At 46.5% G+C, this 27,598-nt stretch overlaps 1 protein-coding gene across 2 annotated transcripts; it reads left to right on the plus strand.

Moving 5' to 3' along the window:
* The first annotated feature begins 215 nt into the window (after positions 1 to 215).
* On the plus strand, positions 216 to 13,440 carry NEK2 (NIMA related kinase 2). Of its 2 annotated transcripts, none has more exons than XM_073338946.1 (9): positions 216 to 392; positions 921 to 1,138; positions 3,576 to 3,816; positions 5,411 to 5,493; positions 5,776 to 5,902; positions 6,084 to 6,303; positions 7,391 to 7,445; positions 7,526 to 7,596; positions 12,486 to 13,440. In XM_073338946.1, exons 1-9 carry the CDS (start codon positions 297 to 299, stop codon positions 12,701 to 12,703), a joined length of 1,329 nt encoding a protein of 442 aa, XP_073195047.1. In that variant the 5' UTR covers positions 216 to 296; the 3' UTR covers positions 12,704 to 13,440. The 2 variants fall into 2 exon arrangements, with proteins under 2 accessions (XP_073195047.1, XP_073195048.1); XM_073338947.1 differs by having other exon boundaries at positions 921 to 1,030.
* The last annotated feature ends 14,158 nt before the right edge of the window (positions 13,441 to 27,598 follow it).

The following is a 27,598-nucleotide window of genomic DNA, read 5'->3' on the forward strand; positions in this document are numbered from 1 at the left end:
TGTCCGCCTGCTCCGAAGAGGAGGGGGCGGTGCCCGCGGAGAGACGCAAAAAGGGGGTGGAGCTAAGTCTTCGGATCCCTCCTGGCGTCGCGCCACGCCTCGCGCCGCCCTGGTTGCCTAGCAGTGGTAACGGCCGTTACGCGGCGTGCATTGTTTACAGGAGAGTAGCCAATGGGAGGGCAGCTGGGGCTGCGGCGCCGGGCCAATGGGCGGCGGGGGCGGCGCGTTTAAACGACGGCGACAGGTAGCTGCGTAGTCGCTGTTCTGTTGGCTGCGCTTCAACGTGTCGCGGCGCCATGCCGAGCCGGCCCGAGGACTACGAGGTGCTGCTCACCATCGGCGCCGGCTCCTACGGCAAGTGCCAGAAGGTGCGGCGCCGGGCGGACGGCAAGGTGAGCGCTCTGGGGCCGCGCGCGGGCCCCGGCGCTGCGGGCTCCGATGGCCCCGCACCTCTCTGCTGCCCGGGGCGGTTATCTCGCCTCGGCGGCGGCTCCGGCTGGTCGCTGTCTGACGGCGGGCCAGCCCCCTGCTGCCTCTGGCGGCGCCCGGCAGCGGCGCTTCCCCCGCGGGCGGGCGGGCTCTGGAGGGCTGGCTGGGGCTGCGCTCCCCGGGCTCGGCCCCTGCGGGTCCGGGGGCTCGCTGCTGGCCCCCCGTGGGTTAGGGGTGAGGCGGATCCGCTGGAGCGGGGACACGCAGCACCCCAGGGGCCGGCTCGTGGGAGGTGGGTCGGGGCGGCTGCTCTGCAATGTGAAGCTGCCCGTCGCTCGGCCGGGCTGGGACAGGGGCCGCCCCGTGTTCGTCTCCGCCGGCTCGTCAAGCGCTGCTAGCTGGACAGTTAGCTTGTGTCTCGGCTTGACCAGCTGTCCCTAGTGGGAGCATCCGTGTTTTGTCCGCTAGTCGCGGTGTGCACTGTCTTTCAGGTCTTAGTTTGGAAAGAGCTTGACTATGGCTCTATGACCGAAGCCGAGAAACAAATGCTTGTTTCGGAAGTGAATTTACTCCGGGAGCTGAAACACCCAAACATTGTCCGGTATTATGATCGCATCATTGACAGAACTAACACAACCCTGTACATCGTGATGGAGTATTGTGAAGGAGGTGACCTGGCTAGTCTAATTGCAAGATGTACAAAGGAAAGGCATGTGAAATCTGTTTATGGGGATCTCATGCTCTCCCATCTAAATAACCGGAGCATTTACCAGGATTAAGCTAAATCAAAATGCATCTCTTTGTAATCCATTAGAAACTTGGGTTTGATACACTTAATCACCTCAGACTTCTAAATACTCTCAAGTCTCTCCTTAAAGTATAAGAAGGTATACTTTTTTAAAAGGTATAATTTAGTAGAAGTTGTGTTAAACTGACTTCTGTTGATAAAATACAGAAAAACTGAGGTACCACACGCACACTGGAATAGTCACTATTGCAGGGATTTAAAGTAAAACTAAGAAGAAATTTGGTAAACTGTCTTAAAAGCAAGTTCAAATATATTAAACCTGCCTCAAAGCCCCTTTCCTGTCTTGTGGGTTTTAGAATGTGCTTTAATTTTTTTCTCTTGAGTCCACTTGCCCCTAGATGTGAGAACTATCTATAAGAGAAGTGGTGAAACTATCCTAACAGAACTTACTGCTTCAGCTCAAACAGAATCCTAATATAATTTTGTCTGACTTGGCTCTAACCATACAAGTCCCAGAGCACTTTAGAGTGGGTGACCTTGACAGCTCCTCCATGCTGTCTGTTAAATGTCCCAGGATGCAAAACTAAAATCACAAATTGAGCCTTTGAGATAAATCACTTGAATTGTTCTACATAACAATGCTCTGGGCCAATTATCTTCTAGGTTTTGCTGTGTGATACTTACAAAGGGGGAAGAAAGGAATGGATTTTCTGATCCAAAAATGGGATGGCTGTGGGGCCCACTTCCATATGGGATTAGGTGACCCCAGAGTCTGACCCTCTATGGGAAATGCTGCCCAACTGTCATCTTTGAAAAGGCCTTTCCATCATAAGAATGGCTATCAACACTGATTCTCTTGTGTCCAGTATATACCACTAAAAAAAAAAAAGGAAATTAATGCCTTAAAACAAAATCCCTGTACACTGTGTGGCATTTTTAATTCCCAAAAGGTGCCAAAATGTCATGAAGTCCACTAGTTGCTCTGAGTTTAATCCCCAAGGCCAATATTTTGGTGCTACTGAGGTCTTCAAAACCCCTATTCAGCTGCTGCCTAAAGCCCCAAGACGTCTAAGTTTTTCTGCCAGTGAGCATGCTCACAGTTGTATTGTTCTAAGGTATAAGACCAGTGTTTAAGTGCCAAGCCCTGAAGCATTGCCCTGCATATCTTGTCGGCAGCACCTAATTCATAGGTGTGCTCTGAGGTTGCTTAAACTCCCACACCATAGTTGAGAGGTGGCCTCCATTAACCCAGGGATGAGATTTGGGTTCAATTCCCCCTCTGCCTGATGTGGAGAAGGGATTTGAACTTGGGTTTCCCACCTCTCAGGGGAGTGCCCTAACCACTGGACTAGTCATTCTCTCTGGCCCAATGAATATTTAATTGTTTATATACGGTGGACTGCTTCAATAGGAGAGAGAGCAACCCACACCAGCATAGCCCAGTGGTTTGGACACTCACCTGAGAGGTGGGAGTTCAAACTTCCTCTTCACATAATGGAAGGTCTCCCACATCCCAGGTGAATGCTCTAACGAGTGGGCTAAATACTATAAGGGAAGTTCACTCCCCTTTCCCTGGCATTTCTTGGGTGTGTGTTTTAAAAAAAAAAAAAAACTCCAGGAGACAGCTCACTGCTGAGAATCCCAAGCAGAGATGGACATTTCCCTCTTGGATAGAGTTAGACACCTAAATCCCTTTGAGGAGTGTGGATTAAGACTCACCCCTCTCCTCAGCTTAAGCAGTTCCAACAGGTAATGCTATTTCTGCCCAATGTGCTGGCTTTTTTTGTAAATCCTATTCTTGGGTATCTAACTCTCTCCATGCAGTGGGAGCATAGGTGCCTAACTTGAGGTTGTGGATTCCACTGGATGGGAATGTACATAAAAGTTAGCACTGTTGCAATACTCGCATTACTTTGTGGATCTAGCCCTCTGTGTTACTGCTATTTGCTTTGCATGGTAGATGTTAGGATACTATTGCCATGGGTGGTAGTACAAAACCCTAAGATGGGAACAAATAGTTAATTAGAGGGTGACTTGTATACTTTCTCTATTTACTGTATTTACAAGATCTATAAAAAGAAAAGGAGTACTTGTGGTACATTAGAGACTAACAAATTTATTTGAGCATAAGCTTTCACCGTCACTCTGGTTACAGTGTGTATGGTAATACCCATTGTTTCATGTTCTGTGTATATAAAATCTCCCCACTGTATTTTCCACTGCATGCATCTGATGAAGTGAGCTGTAGCTCATGAAAGCTTATGCTCAAATAAATTTGTTAGTCTCGAAGGTGCCACTAGTACTCCTTTTCTTTTTGTGGATACAGCCTAACGCAGCTGCTACTCTGAAACCTTACAAGATCTATATTACTCTAAATTAACTTCTTCTCCTTTCCTAGACACTACTTAGAGGAAGACTTTGTTCTCCGCATGTTGACTCAGTTGACCCTGGCCTTGAAAGAATGTCATAGACGGAGTGATGGTGGCCACACTGTGTTGCACCGTGACCTAAAACCAGCAAATATTTTTCTAGATAGCAAGCACAATGTGAAACTTGGAGACTTTGGATTGGCTAGGATATTGCACCATGATACCAGTTTTGCTAAAACATTTGTTGGCACTCCATATTACATGTCTCCAGTAAGTGTTCCAAGATCCTGGTTTCTTCTGCAACACCTGGCTTTTTAACAGAATTCCTCAACGTCTTTAAAAGTTTTTAGTTAATGAAACCTATAACTAAATCTTAATTCCTGTAGCCAACCCCTTTTTAACTAGGGACAGACCTTTAAAACTTGTGTTTGGGAGAGGGAGGGGGGAACTTGCCTGCAACAATTCTGTGTCATATATCAGAATGGTCTTGTATATGACTGACTTTCGGGTTTGATATGACTTAAGCATCAAGTTTTTTGGACTGTAAAATTTCATAAATTAAGTGTTGTACTGTTTCTGGTGTGTTAGCTATAGGATGGGTTCTCAACCTGGGGGTTGTGGACTTCCCCGCCATCTGAACTGGGTTGAAAATGTGCTCAGGATCTGTGTTCATTCTCTCTGTCTCTCCTCTGTGTAGGGAGGGTAGTGATGGAGAGTTCCAAAACTGTTTTTCTGTTACATGGAGTCATGGTATAATTAATTAGCCTCTTACAGTTTGTATGGCAACTTCCACCAGGTGTGTGTAATCTTACGATATGTTCCAGTCTGTGCATCTGATGAAGTGGACTATAGCCCACAAAAGCTTATGCTCTAATAAATTTGTTAGTCTAAGGTGCCACAAGTACTCCTGTTCTTTTTGTGGTATAGAACAAGTTGAGGACCACTGCCATCAGACTATTGTGCATACTTAATAAATCCACAACCTTTCTCTCAAATCCATGTGTTCAAAGAGAACATCTGTAGAATTCTTGTTCTCATTTCTTTCTCAGAATGAGGCTGGAATAGCTCCCTTGCCTCCTGATATTTTACTTTTGAAGGCTGCTGTTCCTGAGTCCAGCACAAATTAGAACTGTGCACTAGTCATCGCTCACCATCCTAAGTAGATCCTTTCAAAGACAGCATTCTTAGTTCTTGACTACAGTTGATGTGAAGCTCTTAAGAACCTCCATCATGGCTACTGCTCCAGCTCTTCTCCCTGGGAGAACAGACCTCTTACGAGGTATTGTTTGTTAGTACCATCCTTGTCTTGTTAGGTCTACCCCCTGCAAGTCACATTTCTGAAGTATCTGCCTTGGTATCTTGGCACTGACTTTTACTTGATTCTTGTCTTCTCACATCTGCATAGTAGTGCTGCAGTGATGGAGTAGGGTACTCTACCTTCTTCAAATGATTGATCTACAAGGGTTCTCGTCCTCTGTGGTGCATAGACTTGGGAGTGAAAATCCTGCAAGGTCATGTCAAAGCTCACTACTTCTCTTTTGCTTCTGTGCTCTATGTGCAGACTCTAATGGAAGTTTGTTTTCCCTGTATAATGTCTTGAATTTGTACTGATCAAAAAACTGATGCAGTTTGAATAAAGCTTTGCTCCAGCTCAGTTATTGCTGTAATATCTTCTATATTCTGAATTGTACTAGCTTGAAGTAGCTATTGTGAATTAAACTGCAAACTCACCAGTGATAATTTAGTAGGTTGCACAACTATTAGCTGATCCTTCATGGAGAACTTGGTTCTGCTGCATTATTGTAAATGAATTGCTGTACACCTTCCTGATAACACATTTTAAATAAAGGCTTCTCTTTCTTAGGAACAAATGAACCGCATGTCATATAACGAAAAATCAGACATCTGGTCTCTAGGATGCTTGCTATACGAGCTATGTGCACTCTCGTAAGTATAAAGATAAATGATGTGAGACTACTTACACTTCAGTTATAGTATGTGACTAAACTGTAAACAGGTGAAGACCAAAGTTTGTCTAAAATCTTAATCCGACAAACTGTTTTGTTTTCAAAATATTTTAAAAATCAAAAACCAGCTCTCTTCTAGACACTAGAAGAACCTTGATTGAAGTGGTAAATGGAGATTTTCCTCAAACACAATGAAAACCCTTTAACACCTTTCCAGTTAAACAGTGAAAAGAGCCTTTAAGAAAATACATCTCTTCTTCAGGCCTCCATTTACAGCTTATAACCAAAAGGAGTTGGCAGAGAAGATAAAAGAAGGGAAGTTCAGACGAATACCCTATCGTTATTCAGATCAGTTGAATGAACTTCTTAAAAAGATGCTGAATTTAAAGGTAGGAATTGACTGCTGTTTTCACTAATACTTCAATCTTAAAGTACTTAAAGCATTTCAGAGCTTTAATTTTGCTGTAGGATGGAACTTGTGCAGTTTTTCCTCCATTAAGAAGGGAATTGGTGTCCTAAACTTCTTAAACTGACACTGTCACACTCTTTCCTTGGCTTGTTTCTTTTAAGGACTACTGTCGACCCTCTGTTGAAGAAATTCTACAGAATCCCTTGATAGCTGACTTGGTGGTAGAAGAGCAGAGAAACCTCTCTGAGAGGAGAGGACGAAGGTCAACAGAGCCAGAAAGGCTGCAGCATTCAGGCACTGCAGTAAATGAGCTAAAACTGAAGGAACAACAGTTGCAGGAGAGAGAACGAGCCATAAAAGAGAGAGAGCAACAACTGGAACGTATGAAATTCCATTCTGGGAGTGGGGAGGTTAATCAGACTGGTCTGAAAGCCTATGAGGGGGTAGTCCAGATTGTAGGTGCAGCCTGTCAGATTTTTAAAACTACCATTTTCTCTTTTGAATTTAATTAAACCTTACCTGGTGGTCTAATCCAGGAGTAGAAACCTAGGTTGGGATTGTGGGGGATGGAGAAGGCTGTTCATAGCAAGCAAAGGTTACCAAAACCTACAGAACGTGGGGCCTGAATCTGCTGTCCTGAACAATGTGTAGCCATACAGGGTAAAATGCATGGAATGCTACCAAATCAAAATGGTAGCATTTTACTCTGTACTGGCTCTATACTGTGAATATGCAGTTGCCCAACAGATTTGGATCCTTACTCTGTATAAATGCACAATTAGTGTTGGCTACAATCTATGAAAATTATTGGAGGTTGTGATGTGGCACAACTTAAAAGGGTGTGTGTGTCTTTGGAGACTGTCCATTGGAGGAATATCCAAAACTGTTACAAAACAGCAATTGTCAATAGAGCTCATAGCAGTGGAGCTATATGGTCAGTTCTTTAACTAATTGGATTTATGTAATGGATAACACTTGAGTTGTACTTGCCATCTTTAGCTGCATGCAGTTAACTTATATTGTGCCACAATGGGAACATCTATTTTGAAAATCAAGCCCTGCATATGGCACAGCTAAAATAAAGTGTCTGTGCAAAATGGCAGGACTGAACACTAGTATAGCTTCAGCCAGCCATGCATGATTAGACTAGAAAACAAGACTCTCTCAGAGCATGATTGATATTTTAAAGCAGTATGAGGATTCCATGATGAAAGAACATTATGCATCACTTAAACTCCTTCGTGTCCAGTCACTGCCATATCTCATGAAGAGCATGGGCTGAGAGAACCTGTCTCTCTACACAGCAATGTACTACTTTGCTACCTAGAGCAACAAAGCAGAAATTTAGGGGCTTGACACTTCAGTGATTACCTGCTTTTCTACATGAAAATCTGTCTTGGGACCAGGCCTCTCCTGTTTGGAAAACACCAGAAATCTGTGTTAACTTTCTTCATATGCTTACTTCCAGAGAGGGAGCGGGAGCTATGTGTTCGTGAGAGACTGGCAGAAGATAAACTTGCTAGGTATTACAGTGTAACCTAGGTTAAACTTTAAGATTGTTTGCTGTAGAAATGGTTTATTAACTTATCTCATTTCAAAACAGGGCTGAAAACTTGATGAAAAACTACAACCTATTCAAGGAACAGAGGATATTGGCAGGTGCAAAAAGCCCAGGTATGAGAATAAACAGACAGCCACTTGAACTAGTAAACACAGATTGGCACAGCCATGAGGATGCCCTTGACATTCTGCATGCCATAAAAAGTCCCATCTTACCAAACAAACTACATAAACTTCTGTAATGGTTTTGAACAGAAACTTGACCACTTTTTTTAAAGTGTCACATGGAATGAAGAAAAACTGCTGTACAAGGAGATCACATCTGCTGCTGTCAATATTTATTGAACCTGAACATCAGAAATGATAAGGGAAGGGTGTTAGTATGAATTTACTTTCTCTAGCTAGTTCTAGGTTTCAAACATTAGTAATTTGTGAAATCAGATCCATGTAATTATGATCTAGCTTTAAAATTTTAGTCTTCAATAAAACGTAAGGCATGTCTTATGACCACTCAGCCTTCACTTCATGGATGGCTTTAAAAGAAAAGGCAGATTTACACTACCTTTTTTCCACTGATCTTAAGGGTGGCTCATAGTTCACATAGTCTAACATACACTGAACTTGCAACCAAATGAGTCAAATTATACTTGGTAGAAACCTCAGCTGATTTAGAACAAAAAGCAGTAATTTTCCAAATCCAATCTAAAAAACAGACATGGTACAATACCTTGCATAACAACTTAAAGCTAGATTGTGGAATTTAGGCACCTAAATCAATTTTCTGAATCAGGCACTGTTGTGGTTCAGAGACCTGTAAGCTCCCCCTTCATTCTGTAGGCACCTAAATTTTTTGCCATAAGTTCGCTAGGTGCCTATGTTCTGTCTCTGGGCATGTGCTTTGCAGCAGCATACCTGGATGCCGAAGCCCCAGTGTGTGGTGCACAAACCAGGAAAAGATAGGTATTCTTCCACCTAAGTCACTTATGCAGGGCCTGATCCTCTAACTATGGCCTAAAGAAAAGGAGTACTTGTGGCACCTTAGAGACTAACCAATTTATTTGAGCATAAGCTTTCGTGAGCTACAGATCGCTTAATCGGATGCATACTGTGGAAAGTGTAGAAGATCTTTTTATACACAGACACACCATGAAAAAATACCTCCTCCCACCCCACTCTCCTGCTGGTAATAGCTTATCTAAAGTGATCACTCTCCTTACAATGTGTATGATAATCAAGGTGAGCCATTTTCCAGCACAAATCCAGGGTTTAACAAGAACGTCGGGGGGGGAGGTAGGAAAAAACAAGGGGAAATAGATTACCTTGCATAATGACTTAGCCACTCCCAGTCTCTATTCAGTCTCTCTGTTCTAAATCAGCCATAAAAATGTTGGCATACTGTGGGGCCATGCGGGTACCCATAGCAGTGCCACTGATCTGAAGGTCTACATTGTCCCCAAATGTAAAATAGTTATGGGTAAGGACAAAGTCACAAAGTTCAGCCACCAGGTTAGCCGTGACATTATCGGGGATAGTGTTCTTGACGGCTTGTAGTCCATCTTTGTGTGGAATGTTGGTGTAGAGGGTTTCTACATCCATAGTGATCAGTGGCACTGCTATGGGTACCTGCATGGCACCACAGTATGCCAACATTTTTATGGCTGACTTAGAACAACGCTTCCTCAGCTCTTGTCCCTTAACGCTCCTACTCTACTTGTGCTATATTGATGTCTTCATCATCTGGACTCATGGAAAAGAAGCCCTTGAGGAATTCCACCATGATTTCAACAATTTCCATCCCACCATCAACCTCAGCCTGGTCCAGTCCACACAAGAGATCCACTTCCTGGACACTACAGTGCTAATAAACAATGGTCACATAAACACCACCCTATGCCGGAAACCTACTGACCGCTATTCCTACCTACATGCCTCCAGCTTTCACCCTGACCACACCACACGATCCATCGGCTACAGCCAAGCTCTGCGATACAACTGCATTTGCTCCAACCCCTCAGACAGAGACAAACACCTACAAGATCTCCTCTCTCAAGCATTCTTACAACTACAATACCCACCTGTGGAAGTGAAGAAACAGATTGATAGAGCCAGAAGAGTTCCCAGAAGTCACCTACTACAGGACAGGCCTAACAAAGAAAATAACAGAACGCCACTAGCCGTCACCTTCAGCCTCCAATGCATTATTAAGGATCTACAACCTATCCTGAAGGATGACCCAACACTCTCACAAATCTTGGGAGACAGGCCAGTCCTTGCCTACAGACAGCCCCCCAACCTGAAGCAAATACTCACCAGCAACCACATACCATACAACAGAACCACTAACCCAGGAACCTATCCTTGCAACAAAGCCCATTGCCAACTGTGCCCACATCTATTCAGGGGACACCATCACAGGGCCTAATAACATCAGCCACACCATCAGAGGCTCGTTCACCTGCACATCCACCAATGTGATATATGCCATCATGTGCCAGCAATGCCCCTCTGCCATGTACATTGGTCAAACTGGACAGTCTCTACATAAAAGAATAAATGGACACCAATCAGATGTCAAGAATTAGAACATTCATAAACCCGTCGGAGAACACTTCAATCTCTCTGGTCACGCGATTACAGACATGAAAGTTGCTATATTACAACAAAAAAACTTCAAATCCAGACTCCAGCAAGAAACTGTTGAATTGGAATTCATTTGCAACTTGGATACAATTAACTTAGGTTACCTTGCATAATGACTTAGCCACTCCCAGTCTCTATTCAAGCCTATTTCCCCCTGTTTTTTCCTACCACCCCCCCCCCCCCCCCCCCGACGTTCTTGTTAAACCCTGGATTTGTGCTGGAAATGGCCCACCTTGATTATCATACACATTGTAAGGAGAGTGATCACTTTAGATAAGCTATTACCAGCAGGAGAGTGGGGTGGGAGGAGGTATACTTTCATGCTTTGTGTGTATATAAAAAGATCTTCTACACTTTCCACAGTATGCATCCCATGAAGTGATCTGTAGCTCACAAAAGCTTATGCTCAAATTGGTTAGTCTCTAAGGTGCTACAAGTACTCCTTTTCTTTTTGCGAATACAGACTAACACGGCTGTTACTCTGAAACCTAACTGTGGTCTGTTTGCTCTCCAGATTGGGTCCCCATAAGCAAGCTTACAGAAAATAGCTGGGGGCGTGGAAGGGGCAGGAGGAGGATTACCTCCCTCAAACTCCTAGCCAAGTTCTTTAGAGTATTCACTTGGGATATAGGAGACATTGATCCAATGCCCACACCATCATTCCACATGAAGTAGTCTTCTACAAGCCTGGTTCTAGCTGTCATATGCTGCTTCAGCTTAATCACTAAAAATAGCATTGTTTTAATGTCTAATTGTCTGCCTATTAATCCCTTGCCTCTTGCAATATTACTACTTTCTGACGCTCTCCCTTTCCTGATATAACTGTGGAAGAAGTCTGCAAGAGGTGTCCTGCTTCTCTTTTGTCCCCCCCATCCTCCTCTTTGTAATCATTCAGGTTTACTTATGCTATAATGTGACAATTCCTAATTTAATATCCTCTGCATTTTTCATGGTTTTTAACTTTCTCTTATAAAGAGTTTGCTTGCTGTAGAACAGACCTAGTTAGAAGGCAGCACCCAGGTCTCTACCTTCCCTATCTCACTAAGCTCAGCTTTATTACTCTTACAAAGGGCCTAGTTTTACATCAATCACAGAAAAATCAGAGTAACATTGAAACTCTGTTCCAGTTACCTCACACTACCAGATAAATTAATCACTGTTCTCTTATAGCTCTACTAACTTGCATGGGTTTTAACTTTAAGAAAAATGCTAACTAGGAGGTTTTCCCCCTATTAAGTCCACTAGTATTTTCTTTCAGGACTAAATTCAATTGTTGCGATTACCACTAGGCTTCTGCACTGGCGGAGGCTCCCTGCAGAATCCATCATGTTTAGGCAGGTTGCTTACTAAGACCTTCTCGCTCCCTGTGGTTTGAGAATCAAACAAGTTTTCTGAAAAACTGTACAGAGCTGGGACTTTATTATGGAAGCATGGCTGAGCAAAATTGAGTTCTTGAAACACTGCATTAAAACTGAACTGCTGCTAGTGTAAAATGGTCAAATGTGAACTCTGCCCTCGTTCTCGGGAAGCCTGCAAGCTATGCTATCATTTAAAGACAAATGTGTACAGGTACACATGGCTTACCTGCACCAGGGAAAAACATCCCTTACATTTTCAGAAGATACTGAGTACTCCTCGGTGACTTTTTTTCTGAAATAGCATGTCATTTGTTGTGGCATAGAGGGGTAGGTAAAGTGTTCTCAGTACATTAATATTGACTAGGCCTGATTCAACTAGTGTCAGTACATAGGTCAGGCCTCTGGGTTATGTAGCTGTTTTATCCTATACTTCACTGCAACACTCAAGCCATCAAGAGTTTCTATAATTGAGTGCTGAACTTGGAAACTAAACATCTTTCACTATCCAGCACCCTCCACCTTTATTTTGACTCATTGTATCACTGCTATCTGTATCCTTGCTCTTCTGCAAAATAAAGGTACTCTCCTCTTGTGTGCTCGTTGTAAAGAGATGACTAAACGAAACAAAAGTAAGTCTCTACAGCCCTTTCTATCTTAGGTCTTAAGTAAAATTACAACCTCCAGTAACCTATAGCACTGTCATGTTAAACAGAGCTTTTGTATCCTATATAACTGTCCCCTAAATAAGCTGGGTGGGTGGGGAGGCAAAGGATGGCATTAGTTGGAAACTCAAAAGTGTGAATTACATATGAACAGCATTTGACTCTATTGATTCAAATAAAGCTGCTTGGCAGTTACTCTACTTAATACATGTGTTAACTTAGATCCAGATTAGGTTCCCCTCTGCAAAGTGACTGGCACTGATATGAATGAATAAACTAATATTGAGGAACACTCATTCAATGAAAGTCAAAAGCCCTTTTCTTCACTGTTTCTGTCTTTAAGATGAAGTGCTACTTCCCTCTTCAGCAAGAAAGAAGGTTCACTTTGGTGCAAGTAAAGAGAATGCTATATCCAATGATTTGGAGAATTATCCTCTCCCAAAAGAAAAATGCTCTGAGCTGAAGAAACGCCTTTATGCTGCTAACCTGCGGGCTCAAGCATTGTGCGAACTGGAAAAAAATTATCAACTAAAAAGCAGGCAAATTCTGGGCATGCGCTGAAACTGTGTACAGTATTTAACATTTTAATGTCACTTAAGAATGTATAGGTACAACTATTGTGCTCCTTTTGTCTTGATTTTATTTTTTTACCATCATCTCAATCCTGTTTTGTTTTAGCAGAGATGCTACCATTTTAACTTTCTTTTACATAAAAGAAGTTATGTATGTGTTTCCCTTTTCTATGAATTTTCCATCATAGACTGTCCATGCTTGAAAGGACACTTCAGAGGAACAGAAGGATAGCTTTGATAAATAGTCAAACATGAAAATACTTGTTTGACGTAGAGAGAGAAAGTGGCTAAGTTGAGAGAATGAAGGATGTCTATAAATTAAGAATTAATTCTGAAACTACATAAGTGATGCAGGTAGCTTTTTTAATTTAAAAAAGTGTCTTGATGTGATAGATGTATTTTTCTTTCAGTTGAAAAGTTCTATGAAAACCTTTAAAAAAATTAGTGTGTAAATTTACCTGTTGTACAATTATTTTACACCATTTCCTTTTTTAGATCAAAGAAATCTTGTATCCTTTTGTTGCCACCTTATACTTTTTAATTTTAAAAGTATTTTCTGTAATATTGTAAACATACAACTGCTTGTAGCTATTCTTGTTTCATATGACAGCAAGAGCAAAGATGTGAAAAGGTTGCTATTCTACCCCCTTTCACCAATTAACTGATCTACCCATAACTGAAGGTAGACATAATGTACTAAAATAAAAATCTATTTTCCAGCATCCATTTGCAGGTTCCTAATAATGGAGCTGTGTGTTTTCTCTTGTGTGGCTGATTCATCCCAAATCTGGGGGTAGGCGGGGGGCAAGAAGGGAGAGTAGGTAGATATCCATATATTTACCAAAGACTCACAATTCTAACCTAGATTTGAAGCTGTGCAGGTGTAACAGCTATTTATAGCTTGACAGTGGTGATGTGTAAGGAAAGGCCTAATAATTTTAGAGTGAAATATCATAATTAAATCCCCCCTAAGTGTTTTTTAATTAATACTATAGGTTTTTTTTGGGCGGGGGGGGGGGGTGTAGATTCTCAGCCTGAAGTAGGTTAGGCTCATAATCTGACCTCCCTTAGCGTTGTTTATAACTAAGGAAGTACGTCTTATCAGGGTGGATAAAAATCAATGAAATTGGATTTTTTTGATCAAATGCTTTTTCCTCACAAAAAAATCTATCTAAAGATACATTATAGCTTAAAGAGATCTCATCGTGGAATAGGGATTATTAATTCTGTAGTATGAGAATATATTCATGTAATGTTTAAGAAAAGTTTTGTAAATGAGTTCCAATAGTTCATGGATTAGGGACCCAATTTTATGCAGTTCCAGGGGCTTCTGTATAGATTTAGATTAATCTAAATCTATCTACCCAATGGGACTCGGTGCTCAGTCTAGAAGATACCATCAGAGATGCCTAGTTTTGAAGTTTTCAAACTGAATTTCTCTCTCCAGCGATAACATGCTTGTTAACAGCAAAAATGTTTTTAAATAAACAGAGGTGAGAAATAACAGACTTCAACCCTATTGTCCCTCTGCAAATCTGTGTATACAGAATCAATCCCTTACCTCTCTCTGAAAGTGCAAAGTTTCAGAAAGTTCAATGAATAGAAGAGTGTTAGGGGCAGCATAGACCTGGACAAGCAGAAGAAGCCTGGAGATAAATGTGAGAAGGGAGGGACAGGCAGTAGAAACAAAAGTGAAACTGTTTGAGCAGCATATTCCAGAAGTCTTGAGGCCTTTCTGAGTGTAGCCTTCATTGATTTGAAATCTACCATACCATTCTCTTACTAGAAGGGAAAACCTATAATGGCAGCAGGCTGTAAAAGAGACCCAGTTTGGGAATATTTTAATGAAGTTCCTCTACCTGTGGGTCAGAACACATGTGTGCAAAATGCAAACAGTGCAACAAAGAAATGCAAGGCCTGGTTGCCCAAATGAAACAACATCGTGAGAAGTGTTCCTTCTCGGGAGGAAGCTGCATTGAAGATGATGAAAGGAACATGTCTGAATATGCAGGATCTTCAGGTTGGTAAACTTTTTAATTTCATATTTCTTAAGGACTGCCTGTATTCCTTCTGGACTATTCTTGAATTGTCATGTTTGCAGAAAAAAATATAGTTATTCTGTGGTACTATCATTTTAGATGCAGTTGTGATAAAAAATAGCTAAAATAGGCAGATTTTCCTTTTTACAATTTCATCTTTAAAAGTGGTACTGAGTGTCAGTGAATGCAATGAGTAATATTAAATGAGCAATATGGTAATAATAATTAAATAACTGCATTGACTTATTTTGTTTAGGAGAATCCATCCTCAACAGACAAGATTCTGAAGACTATCCACCTTCAAGATCACCATCAGTTTCTATAGTTTCAGAGTTATCTGCCAATTAGTGTTTCAGTCACATGTGTGTCACATAGCCACAGTATATTACCTGTAGCAAAAAGGAAAAAAAAATCTCCATCCAGAAACAACCAGAGAGAGATTTGTGATAAGAACCAGCAGATTACAAAAAGAGGTAATTGATGAAAAAATTGCCTGGTTTGTTTATGCAACAAACTCTCCTTTCCGAATGATTGAGAGCCCACACTTTATTAACATGGTTCAGTCATTAAGACCAGGATACAGTCCACTCAACAGAGCAGATATCGCAGGCAAATTTCTGGATAAAGTGTATGAAAGAGAAATTGAGCAGTGTGCAAAAGGTCTAGAGGGTGAAATTGTTAACCTGAGTCTTGATGGGTGGAGCAATGTCCAAAATGATCCTGTTGTATGTGCTTGTGTGACAACAGAAGAAGGGAATGTCTTCCTTACAGAAACAATTGATACATCAGGAAATGCACACACAGCAGAATACTTACAAGAACTAGCAGTAAAAGCTATAACAACAGGGTGGGGGGGAATTCAAATGTCTTGTACGCTGCTTGGTCACAGACAATGCTGCAAATGTATCCCTGATGAGAAGAAATTTAGAAGGGAGTGAAGAGCATCCCAAGCTAATAACATATGGTTGCAGTGCTCATATGATGCACCTCCTAGCCAAAGACTTCAGTGTTCCAGAAATAAAGGCTAATGTTGTTGAAATTGCAAAATACTTCCGTAACAACCACTTTGCAGCAGCTGCTCTGAAAAAAGTGGGAGGAACCAAGCTAACTCTCCCACAAGACATGCGATGGAACTCAGTAGTGGACTGTTTTGAGCACTATATCGAGAACCGGCCTAATCTGATGACAGTTTGTGAACAAAATTGTGAAAAAATAGATGGCACTGTCCCAACCAAAGTTCTCAACATTGGGCTTAAGAGAAATGTTGAACACATGCTGAGTACCCTGAAGCCTATTTCTGTAGCCTTGAACAAAATGCAGGGAAATAGCCGTTTTATTGCTGACGCTGTTGAAATTTGGAAGGAACTGAGAGATCTTAAAAAGAGAAATGTGCAATGACAGAGATAAATTACAAGCATTAAAAAAGCAAATGGGATGAGTACCATCTCCGGCTCATTTTCTTGCAAATATTCTCAATACTCGGTACTAGGGTCAAACCTTAACTGCTGAAGAAGAAGAGTTGGCTATGACATGGACATCCAGCCATCATCCCTCCATAATGCCAACTATAAGAAACTTCAGAGCTAAGGGTGAACCATTCAAGAAATATATGTTTACTGATGATGATTTAAAGAAAGTCCCACCAGTTCACTGGTGGAAGTCACTTAAGCACTTGGATTCAGAGACTGTTGAAGTGATAATCTCACTTCTGATGGTGTAGAAAGAATATTTTCTTCCTTTGGACTAATTCATTCCAAATTGAGAAATCGTTTGGGACTTGAAAAAGCGGAAAAGCTTGTTTTTCTTTTCCAGATTATGAACAAACAGAAACTGAAGGTGAAGATGACTGAGTTAGCTGCAGAAGCCAATATTTTAAGTTTCTCATGTTGACCTGGCTGACATAGTCTATTTAATTTTTTTGTTTTTTAAATTTAATTTAACTATTTTAGTTAACACAATGTTAACAAAAACAAACTGATTTTAAAAAACTTGAATGTTTAAAATCAAAAGTTCATATGCTTGTTTTGTTAAAATATTATGTTTTCTGTTGAAGAAAAAAATTCAGAATACATAATGTTGTTGTTTTAGTTAAATAAAATAATTTAAATGTCTGTTTGGTGATGTTCTCCTCCTAATACAGCATGGCAAGAAAACCCTCCAAATATTAACGATTAACCTGTTGCATTGGAGATAGTTCACCTCCCAATGACTTCATACATATCTGCTTCAATTACCTTTGGTAAATGAAATAATCAAATCATCATTCATTTTCTGATATAGCTGTAAAACTAATCTGAAAAGTTTTCAAAATAAATCACTTTAAAAATGTATAGTGGGTACCTTCTAAAAATGAAACCTACATCTATCTCTGAGTTTTGAAGAATATGTATTAAGGTTATAACAACCAACAAGAATGCACTTTTATGTAGAAATCTATGATTAAATAGTCTTCCTGACTAGTGATTTAAATAATTATTTAAATCAATTTGATTTAAATCAAATCCACCCTGCCTCTTATAGATTTAAAACAGCTATATGTGATGGTAATTTGCTATTTGGCCAGAGGTGGTGATTTTAATAGTGTTGAGCTCTGCTGCTTTCTTCCCATGTGGGAATAAGAGAGAAGTTTCAAGAACCTTTTGTGTGGAGTTGGAAGTGTGCTTCCTCTCCTCTCAATTTTGAAATGACAAGCCTAGCATAAAGAATACAAATTCTCCGTGTTCTCAGTTCGTTCTGTCTCTATATGGGCCCAAGGCTGATCTCACACAGATGTAACTTCATTGACTTGAATGGAGCTACTGTTGTTGTAAGTGAAATCAGGCTTGGATCCATTGTCTTTAAGCTCACATCTGTTTATATGTAAGTGATTTTACTGTAGTTAATACTACTATTCATGTCAATCAGATGAGATTGAGGCTAGGATTCACATTTTCCCTGTCTCACTTGAGAGGATTTTAGCAGTCTGTAATCTTGAGAGCCATTAGGTCTGGAAATCTGGATTGAATAGTACATTTATCACTCCTTAGTGGTATATGAAATTCCAACCATTAAACTGAGCTTGGAATTGAAAGGAGAGTGGATGCAAGAGCGTAATAATGATATACTGCAAGTGTCAGAGTTTCAGGGCTAGCTGTTCCAGTATTCTCTGAGTGGTCCCTTGAGAGCATTCATTTAAGGTTTCTAGCTCCTAGCCATCGCCTCTCTTCACTGGATACCTATACCTCTTTCCCTCCAGACTGGGGTTTTAGGCTAATAGTCCTTCCACGCCTCACTGATTTCCCAAGCAGGTCTCACCAAGGTTCAGCACGCGTGGTTAACTTTCTCCAGGGACTACAACAGTATACACTAGTTGCCAACCAACCTTCACAAAGCAAAACATATTTATTCTTAGGGCAAATGCATTTCAGAGAAAGCGTAAAAAACAAAAAACATTCCTATATGCATGCAAAAACCTTACTAGAGGTCATCCATCAGTCTTATGGTGCTCAAGTAAACCGAAGTCTTTCCAATCCTTCCACAATGGTTCGGGATCCCCCTTGGACAGAAGATCCTGTAAGCTTGTTAAATCAAAAGGAAGACCACAAGAGTGTGTAAACTTAGCTGGTTATATCAAGAGTCTTTTCTTTGTTGGTCTCATGAAACCCATTTTGAACCAGCATATGCAATCATCTCTGAAGGTGTTTACAGTCTGAGTGATTTGCCTTGATCCGCCCCTTACCCCATTGTTTTTAGTTCCTGGAGGAGCTATAGTAACCCTTTCCCACCCCCTGGAGTTGCATACAATCCTTAGCCCAGAATGATACAGAGACAATAAAATATAGTCCCCAAAGATACTGTGCACAACTGGAATATCTGTCTCAATAAGGTCATATCTATGAACTGCTGAGGTAAGAAAAAGTGGTGAGCCAGTATAAATGATCTTCTTCGAGTGCTTGTTAATGTCCATTCCACATTAGGTGTGCACGCGCCACATGCATGAGCGTCGGAAACTTTTTCCCTTAGCGGCTCCCATTGGGCTGGTGGGCCCCCCAGGTGGCGCCACTGCGCCCCGCATATATACCCCCGCCGGCCCAACACCCTACAGTTCCTTCTTACCGTCCGTGGTGGTGTTGGAACAATCTCTCTCTCTTGTAGAAGAGCAGTCCCTTAGCCTTTATAGTAGCTGTTATGAGTTGTTTACATATAGATTGTGAACACTTAAGTGATTAGGTGCTTGGAGGCCTCCAGCACCGGCCCCGGGCTGCAGGGCATGCTGCAGGTCCACGGCTTCAAGGCTTGCGCCACATGCCGCAAACCTATGCCAGTTAGTGACCCCCACGACTCGTGATCTACGTTGCCTGGGGGACGGACATCAAACTGAAAGGTGTAGGATTTGCAAGGTGTTCAACCCAAGGACAAGGAAAGAAAGAGACTTTCGCCTAAAGCAACTGTTGATGGAGGCTGCATTGAATTGCAGCTGCCGGGACCAGAGCACCCGATGCCGGCTCAGGCTTCCTCTGTGCGTAGTGCCCCGGAGCCATCAGGAGACCCGGCACCGGCGAAGCACCGTAAACTGTCAGCCCCAGAGCGCCAGGCTAGGCCCCGGCACCGATCGTCCTCCCCAGTGCTGCCCCCGGCACAGCCTAAAGGAAGGCATGGTCGTTCCCCACAAAGGAGGCTGGCGCCTCCCAAGGCACCGAGCACCGACAAGAGCAAAAAGGCCACGGCGCTGACACAGGCGGGCCCAGCGGCACAAGCCCCACCGAGCCCAGACCTAAATGAGCTCAGTGCGGACGATGGGCTCGAGGGCATAACGGATCATCCCTCTACGCCTGGCACCTTTGAGGCTGCAAAGGACCTCATCGAGCTGTCAGCGGCGAGCCCCTCCTGTATGGGGAGAACCCTCCGGCACCCATGCCTCAGGCGCCATCGAGGGGTAAGCTGGCAATGGTGTGCCGCGCGAAGACACTGTCCCGGCACCTCTCCCGGAGTTGGTCCCGGTTGAGCTCCGACTCTGCAGACTCACACTTGCCAGCGGCCCAAGGAGTTTGCGGCACCAGCAGCGGGTCGACGCGAAGAAGCGCCAGAAAGGGCACACCGCTCTCCAGCACCGCCCAGAGACCGGCACCGGGAGGACTTGAGACAGCCCTCGCCAGAGGTCTCCCGCAGACGGTCCCAGTCCAGGGAATGCTGGCACAGCTCCTGGTCCCAGTCCCGGTCAAGATCCCGGTCCCGCTCAGCCAGGAGCTGCTTGTTCTCCAACCGGTGCAGATCATTGGCACTGCCATGGCCTTCGCAATCGGCGTCGCCGCAGTCCGCGCCGGCTATAGCTACCCGCACCAGGGCCCGGACAGCAGGGACCCTCAGGGGAACTGGCAACCTCCGTGGGGGCCACCAGGTCATTGGCCCTTCTGGAACCCTTAGGCCTATCAGGAGCGCGAAGGGGCCCCGTCTAGGGCAAGTTACTCGGTGCAGCGGTCCTGGTCCCTGCACCCACACCAGACGGTGCCGGAGGCAACAGTATCCAGGCTTCCAGCATCCCCCCAGCATAGACCGGAGAGTCCGGCACCGAGCCCGGTGCTGTCCCATGGACTCCCGCCCCGGCCTGAGCCGGGGGCCCCTACTAGGGGAGATGGGGAGCAGGAGGACCAACCAGAGGGGGTCAAGCAGCAGCTAACCTCCTAGTCTTCCCCCGATGAGGCGGTGGCGGGTACAGAGGTATCCAGCCCTCCACCAATAGACCATAGAGCCCACCAGGAACTGCTGCGTAGAGTTGCCCAAAATTTGGGGTTGCAGGCCGAAGAGACAGTTGAGTAGGAGGACCCCATGGTGAACATTTTGAGCCCCAAAGGTCCATCCAGAATAGTGCTCCCGCTCATTAAGACCATTCAGTCTAACTATAAGACTATATGGCAGACCCCAGCCTCCAGCGCTCCAATGGCTAAAGGAGTGGAGTGTAAATACTTTGCCCCATCTAAGGGCTATGAGTTCCTATTCTTCCACCCGAGTCCATGCTCCCTAGTGGTTTCGGCGCTGAACGAAAGGGAGTGCCATGGACAGCAGGCCCTGGCCCCTAAGGCCAAGGAGGCGAAACACCTGAACCTTTTTGGTAGAAAGGTGTACTCATCCAGGGGTCTTCAGCTGAGGATTGCAAACCAGCAGGTCATCTTCAACAGGAACAATTTCAACTCCTGGGCAGCGGTGGGGAAGTTTAAGGACAACCTCCCGCAAGGTTCCCAACAGGAGTTCACGGCCTTGGTGGACGAGGGCAAGGCAGTAGCCAAGACCTCTCTCCAGGCCTCCCTGGATTCGGCAGACGCTGCAGCTAGAACAATCATGTTGGGGTGGTCATGAGGCTCTCGGCCTGGCTCCAGGAGTCAGGCCTGCCCCCCGAGGTACAGAATACGCTCCAGACCCTTCGAAGGGTCTGGGCTCTTCTCGGACCATACAGAAGCGAGGCTGCATAGCCTCAAGGATTCACGGGCTATGCTCAAGTTGCTGGGTAAGCACATCCTGGTGACCCAGAAGAAGCCCTTTAAGCTGCAGCCTCCCCCTCAACGCCAGTACCAGCCTCGCCATAGGCATGAGCCTTACTGTAGGCGAGGCAGGGATAACAGGTGACGGTGCAACAACAATAATAACAATAATGCACTGGGCCAGAACCAAGGCCAGCACAAACCCCAGCCATGCACTAAGCCAGGCTTTTGAAGGTGCGCTCGAGGACAGCATACCAGACCAGCCACCAGATCTGTCCCTTTGTTTCCTGAACCTCCCGTCCCGTTTCTCCTGTGTGTGGTCGACCATTACGTCGGACCTTTGGGTTTTACGCACGGTGCGGAATGGGTACTCGCTGCAGTTGGTCTCCCCCCATCTTACCCCCTCTTCCCCGTCCCTCTTCAGGGACCCCTCTCACGAGCATCTCCTAGAGGAGGAAGTCGGCTTGCTGCTACAGGCGGGGGCAGTAAAGGCGCTGCCTCACGGCCTAAGGGGAAAAGGGTTCTACTCCTGGTACTTCCTCATCCCCAAGGCCAAAGGGGGCCTTCGCCCAATCCTAGACCTGTCCAGGCTCAACAAATTCCTGGTCAAGACCCAGTTCCGCATGGTCTCTCTGGGCACCATCATCCCTTCCCTGGATCTGGGGGACTGGTACGCTGCCCTTGACATGAAGGATGCATACTTTCATATCGCCATTTTCCCAGCACATCGGTGGTTCCTACACTTCACCCTGGGGTGAGAACATTATCAGTTTGCGGTTCTCCCGTTCGGTCTAGCCATGGCCCCAAGGAAGTTCATGAAGTGCATGGTGGTGCTGGTGGCCTTCTTATGGAGGCAGAGAATCCAGGTGTACCCGTACCTTGACGACTGGCTCCTGGCGGGCCAATCCGAGGCGGAGGTGCAGGTCCATTTGGAGGTGGCCCTGAGATTGTTCTGCGAGCTGGGGCTCCTGGTCAACGTCCCCAAGTCCACACTCATACCCACGCAGAGAGTGGAATTCATAGGGGCGGTCCTGGACGCGGTGCAGGCCAGGGCAAGCCTTCTGGTATCCCGATTCCGGGCTATCCAACAAGCAGTGGCCTCCCTGCGCCAGTTTTCAACAACAATGGCTAGGTGCTGCCTGCGGCTGCTGGGCCACATGGTAGCATGCATGCATGTGGTCAGGCATGCCAGACTGAGACTCAGGATTCTGCAGACGTGGCTCGCTCAGGTGTACTGCCCAGGCAGGGACCTCCTGGACTTGGTAGTGACAGCCCCAAGGACTGTGCTGGACTCCCTGCTGTGGTGGCAGTCCCAGCCTGTGGTTTGTGAAGGCATCCCTTTTGCTGCCCCACTTCCAGACCTGATGCTGGTGACGGACGTGTCAGACCACGGATGGGGGGCTCACCTGGGGGACCTCATGACACAGGGGTTGTGGTCCAGAGCAGAGCGGTCACTCCATATCAACGTGAAGGAGCTCAGGGCAGTTCATCTCGCCTGCCAGACCTTTCACGCCACTCTGAGTGGTCACAGCGTGACAGTTCTGACAGAGAACGCTACTGCCATGTTTTATATAAACAAGCAGGGCGGGGCTCATTCCTTGCCACTCTGTCGCGAGGCTCTCCTCCTCTGGGACCTTTACATAGCCCATGCGATTCACCTCGAGGTGTTCTATTTCCCAGGGGTGCGGAAAGAGCTGGCAGACTCCCTCAGCAGGTCGTACCACATGCATGAGTGGATGCTCAGGGTGGACGTCGTACTTTCGCTCTTCTGCAGGTGGGGGTTTCCCTGGGTAGATCTGTTTGCCACCAGGGCCAATGCCCAGTGCCCGCGGTTCTGCTCATTCCAGGGCTGCAGCCCGGGCTCATCGGGGATGCGTTTGCAATCCCATGGAGAGGGGGCTTGATGTATGCCTTCCCCCCGCTCCCCTTGCTGCACAAGGTCCTGCTCAAGGTGCACAGGGACAGGGCGGCAGTGATCCTCATCGTCCCAGCCTGGGCCGGCCAACACTGGTACACATCACTCCTAGAGCTGTCGGTGGAGGCCCCAGTAGTCCTGCCCCTACACAGGGACCTCATTACAGAGGATGGCAGGCGGCTTCTCCACCCCGTCCTGCAGTCACTGCACCTGATGGCTTGGAGGCTGTGTGGCTAAATGCCCTGGAGAGCCAGTGCTCCCTTCCTGTGCAGCAGATTCTGCTTGGCAGTGGAAAGCCCTCTACCAGGGTGGCCTATATGGCCAAGTGAAAAAGGTTCTCGTGTTGGTGTGAACCCCGACAGGTGCGGCTGGGCCAGGCCCTGGTGCAGGCCATTCTGGAGTACCTCCTGCACCTCAAGCAGCAAGGGCTAGCCCCGTCCGCACTCAGAGCGCACCTGGCGGCCATCTCCGCCTTCCATCCGGGGTTCTCAGGAGGCTCGGTGTTTTCCCACCCAATGGTGAGGCGGTTCCTTAAAGGGTTGGAGGGGGTGTTCCCAAACTCCTGCTCCCCAGTCCCTCCATGGAACCTTAACCTGGTCCTTTCTAAACTCATGGGACTCCCTTTCGAGCCCCTCACTACCCGTTGTCTCCTCCACCTTTCCTGGAAGGTGGCGTTTCTGGTTGTCATTACCTCGGCCAGAAGGATGTCTGAGCTGAGGGCTCTCACCTCTGAGCCACCAAATAGTGTTTCACAAGGACAAGGTGCAGCTCCGGCCGCACCCCAAGTTCCTCCCTAAGGTGGTGTCCCAATTCCATCTGGGACAGGACACTTGTCTTCCGGTGTTCTTCCCGAAACCCCATATGACCCGAGTCACCGCAGCTTGCGCACCCTGGATGTGCGTCGAGCGCTGGCGTTCTATTTGGAGCGCACCAAGCCCTTTCGCAAATCCGCACAGCTGTTTGTGGCTGTGGCTGAGAGGTTAAAAGGCCTCCCAGTGTCGGTGCAGCGGATTTTGTCTTGGATTACAAGCTGCATCTGGGTGTGCTATGAGCTCACAGGTTTTCCAGCCCCGGCGGTCATGGCCCACTAGACCAGGGCGCAGGCGACTTCCACGGTGTTCCTGGCACAGGTCCTGATCCAGGAGATCTGCAGAGCAGCCACCTGGTCCTCGGTGCACACCTTCACGACCCACTATGCGGTCAACCAGCAGGCCAGAGAGGATGCAGCAGTTGGCAGAGCGGTCCTCTGAGCAGTTGTTCCGTGACTCCTACCCTCCTCCAGAGGTAAGCTTGTAATTCACCTAATGTGGAATGGACGTGAACAAGCACTCAAAGAAAAAAACGGTTACTTACTTTCTCATAACTGTTGTTCTTTGAGATGTGTTGTTCACGTCCATTCCACCCCCCCCCCCAACCCTCTGTTGGAGTCGCTGGCAAGAAGGAACTGGAGGGGGTCAGGCTGGCGGGGGTATATATGTGGGGTGCAGTGGCGCCACTCGGGGGGCCCGCCGGCCCGCTGGGAGCCACTAAGGGAAAAAGTTTCCCACGCTCGTGCATACGGCACGCACGCACCTAATGTGGAATGGATGTGAACAACACATCTCAAAGAACAACTGTTATGAGAAAGTAAGTAACCATTTTTTTTCAAGAGCAGTAAAGCTACAAGCACTGGTTCTTCTTCTAGTGCTTGCTCATGTCCATTCCATATTAGGTGGGTGTGCTCACCACATACACCAGTGCCAGAAGTTTTTCCCTCAGCAGTATCCTCTGGAGTGGTGCCACATGGTGTGGTATAAGGGGCACTGCCAGCTCTCCCCACCCTCAGTTCCTTCTTGCCGCCAGTGATGGTGCTGGAACATGTGCTGCTTCGGCTAGCGTTGTCTTGTTCTTTGTTCGTACGAACTCTGTAGAACTTGTAGTATAGTTGTAGATAGTTGTTGTTACAAGTTAGTTACCCTCAGTAGTAGCTTTGAAGTTCTCATAGTCCCAAGTGGGACTCAGCTGGGGGATGGGGTATGCCCTAATCCCCACGCTTTAAACCCTGCGACCACTGCAAATGGCCTATGCCTGTCAGCGATCTACATACCAGCTGCCTAAGGTGCTTAGGCGAGGGGCAAATAAGCGACAAGTGTCCTATCTTCAAGTCCTTCAAACCTAGGATGAAGAAGGAGTGTGATATCCCTCTAAAAGTGCTCCTAATGGAATCGGCACTCCAGCACCGGAGCAGCGGTCCAACTCCGCACTGAGCACTGTGGCCTCCGTGCGCAGTGCTCTGGTGGCACCATCCATGAGCTGGCACCAGTCCCCCTCCACAGCTCCAGTCAAGAAGCCAAAAAAGACTGTGAGGGGAAGATCTGCCTCCCAGAAGGAGAGGGCTGGGAGAAAGCCAAGATCCGTACCAGAAAGTTCAACGCCCTCTTTGGGAAGTAGGGCCCCAGCTCAGGTCGAGCAATGCAGCCCATCCCATACTTTGCCTGCAACTCTAGATAGCGGTGCTGGCCCCAGCCAGCTTCAGGTGCCGTCAATGCGGGAAGCCTTTCAAGCAGCTCAGGAGATCCTGATATTCCCAGTGGCACCCGCACCGGGTCCAGCGGTACCCTGGTCTTGGGGAAAGCCTGCATTGGGACCTATGCATATGTCCCTGCCTCAGTGGCACCATTCCCCATTGAGGGGGACGTCCTCTCATCGCTCGCCAGTCCAAAGCTGTCAAGCCTCAGGACTGGACAGGCATGCTCAGTGGAGCCCACTTCAGTCTCTGCAGCAGGGGCACCAATCGAGGGACCTGAGGTATACCTCGCTGGTGGATTGGCGCAGACCCTCTGAGGCATGTGCCACCTGGCAAGAACACTGGGACTGGCCCTGACCATCTCTAAAGGCCCAGTGCTGTTCACGGGACTGATCAGGGATCAGAGACCACTGATCACCAGGCCGTTGTTGCCCATCTCCAAGAAGTAGGTTGCCCTACTCAGGAAGGTCTTTCTGGCAACTGGCCCATAGTAGCTTCCAGTTCGACGTCCCAGTAGTGGTCGAGTAGCTTGAGGCATGGCTCGCTGGGTGTCCGACGCAGATCCGCTGCATGCCATCAGTCCCCAAGACCCTGACTAAGACGCCAGCCTCACTTGGACAAGTTGGCTTCGGGACGCAGTGACTGGCACCAGTCAGACAAGAGCCGTCGCTCCACCCGAGACTGGTTGCCTGGTACTGACTGCTCCGCTTATAGCTCCTGCATGGAACGAGGCTCCCTGACTGCAGGACAAGCCCTGGTACCTATGGTGCCACCTACATCATCAGCACCGACGCCTGTCCCATGGCCCCAGGTGCAGTGGCCGGTGCCATGGCAACCTTTCCAGGCTGCTCAGTCGGTATTGGGAGCCTCAGAGAGGCCAGTGGTATCAGTGTCCCATCCTGCTCCGGTGCTTGAGGATCAAGGGAAGCAAGCTGCTGGGCCACCAATGGATGTGGGGGTTCCCGCGGCACCAGTATTATCCTTGTTGTCGCCAGATGAGGCTATCACGGGGCCCTCTCACCAAAAACACCAAATGGATGACACCAAAGCACACCAGGAACTTTTGAAGAGGGTTGCTTTCAACCTGGAGCTTCAGGCAGAGGAATTGGAAGAGCCCTCGGACTCTCTGTTTGACATCCTCTGTGCCTCGGCTCCTGCCAGGGTGGCCCTACTCGTTCATGAAGGGGTTTCCAAAATCACTAATGCCCTGTGGCAGACCCCTTCTTCCCTGGCCCCTATCTCTAAGAAGGCTGAATGCAAGTACTTCATGCCAACCAAGGGGCATGAGTACTTATACTCCCACCCAGCCCCCAATTCCCTTGTAGTCGAGGTGGTTAACCACAAGGAGAGGCAGGGACAACCCAGGGCCACCCCCAAAAATAAAGACTTGAGGAGGCTGGATCTCTTTGGACGTAAGATTTATTTGTCTTCCAGCCTTCAGCTGAGAGTGGCCAACCACCAAGCCCTTCTTGGCCAGTATGACTTCAATATGTGGCAAGCCATGGCCAAGTTCGAAGGGTCACTTCCCAAGGCTTCTAAGAAGGAATTCAGAGCAATCCTCAATGAGGGCACGAACGCAGCCAGGGCAGCCCTCCAGGTGGCATCAGATGTTGCTGCTGCTGCTGCCTGCACCATGGCTTCCGCTATCTCCATGCAGCAAGCCTCCTGGCTGCTCCTCTCTGGCTTGTCCAATGCAGGACTTGTGCTTCGATGGCTGGGCCACAGCAGCCTCAGGGCCTGGGGAGCCAGCCTTGGCATGACCAGCCCCACAAACAAGCCAAGGGCTACAAGCACTGCCCGAGCTACCTGCCTCCATCCTCTGCCCTGTGCTCAATCTGTACCAAACAAGGGGCCAAACAGTCCCTCAGAGGGTGTGCCAGATGGTGACCGACTAGACTATTCCCCCGATCCATCTTTCCCAGTGTTCTCCAACTGCCTTTCCCCTTTCCTCCCTGTATGGATGGCTAAT

This window comes from Lepidochelys kempii, chromosome 3, assembly GCF_965140265.1.
Source record: "Lepidochelys kempii isolate rLepKem1 chromosome 3, rLepKem1.hap2, whole genome shotgun sequence".
NCBI lineage: Eukaryota > Metazoa > Chordata > Testudines > Cheloniidae > Lepidochelys > Lepidochelys kempii.

Coding starts and splice junctions, on each gene's coding strand:
- NEK2 (XM_073338946.1), top strand. CDS start 297: ATGCCGAGCCGGCCCGAGGACTACGAGGTGCTGCTCACCATCGGCGCC. Junction 393..920: donor GGCGCCGGGCGGACGGCAAG/GTGAGCGCTCTG, acceptor ACTGTCTTTCAG/GTCTTAGTTTGGAAAGAGCT. Junction 1,139..3,575: donor GCAAGATGTACAAAGGAAAG/GCATGTGAAATC, acceptor CTCCTTTCCTAG/ACACTACTTAGAGGAAGACT.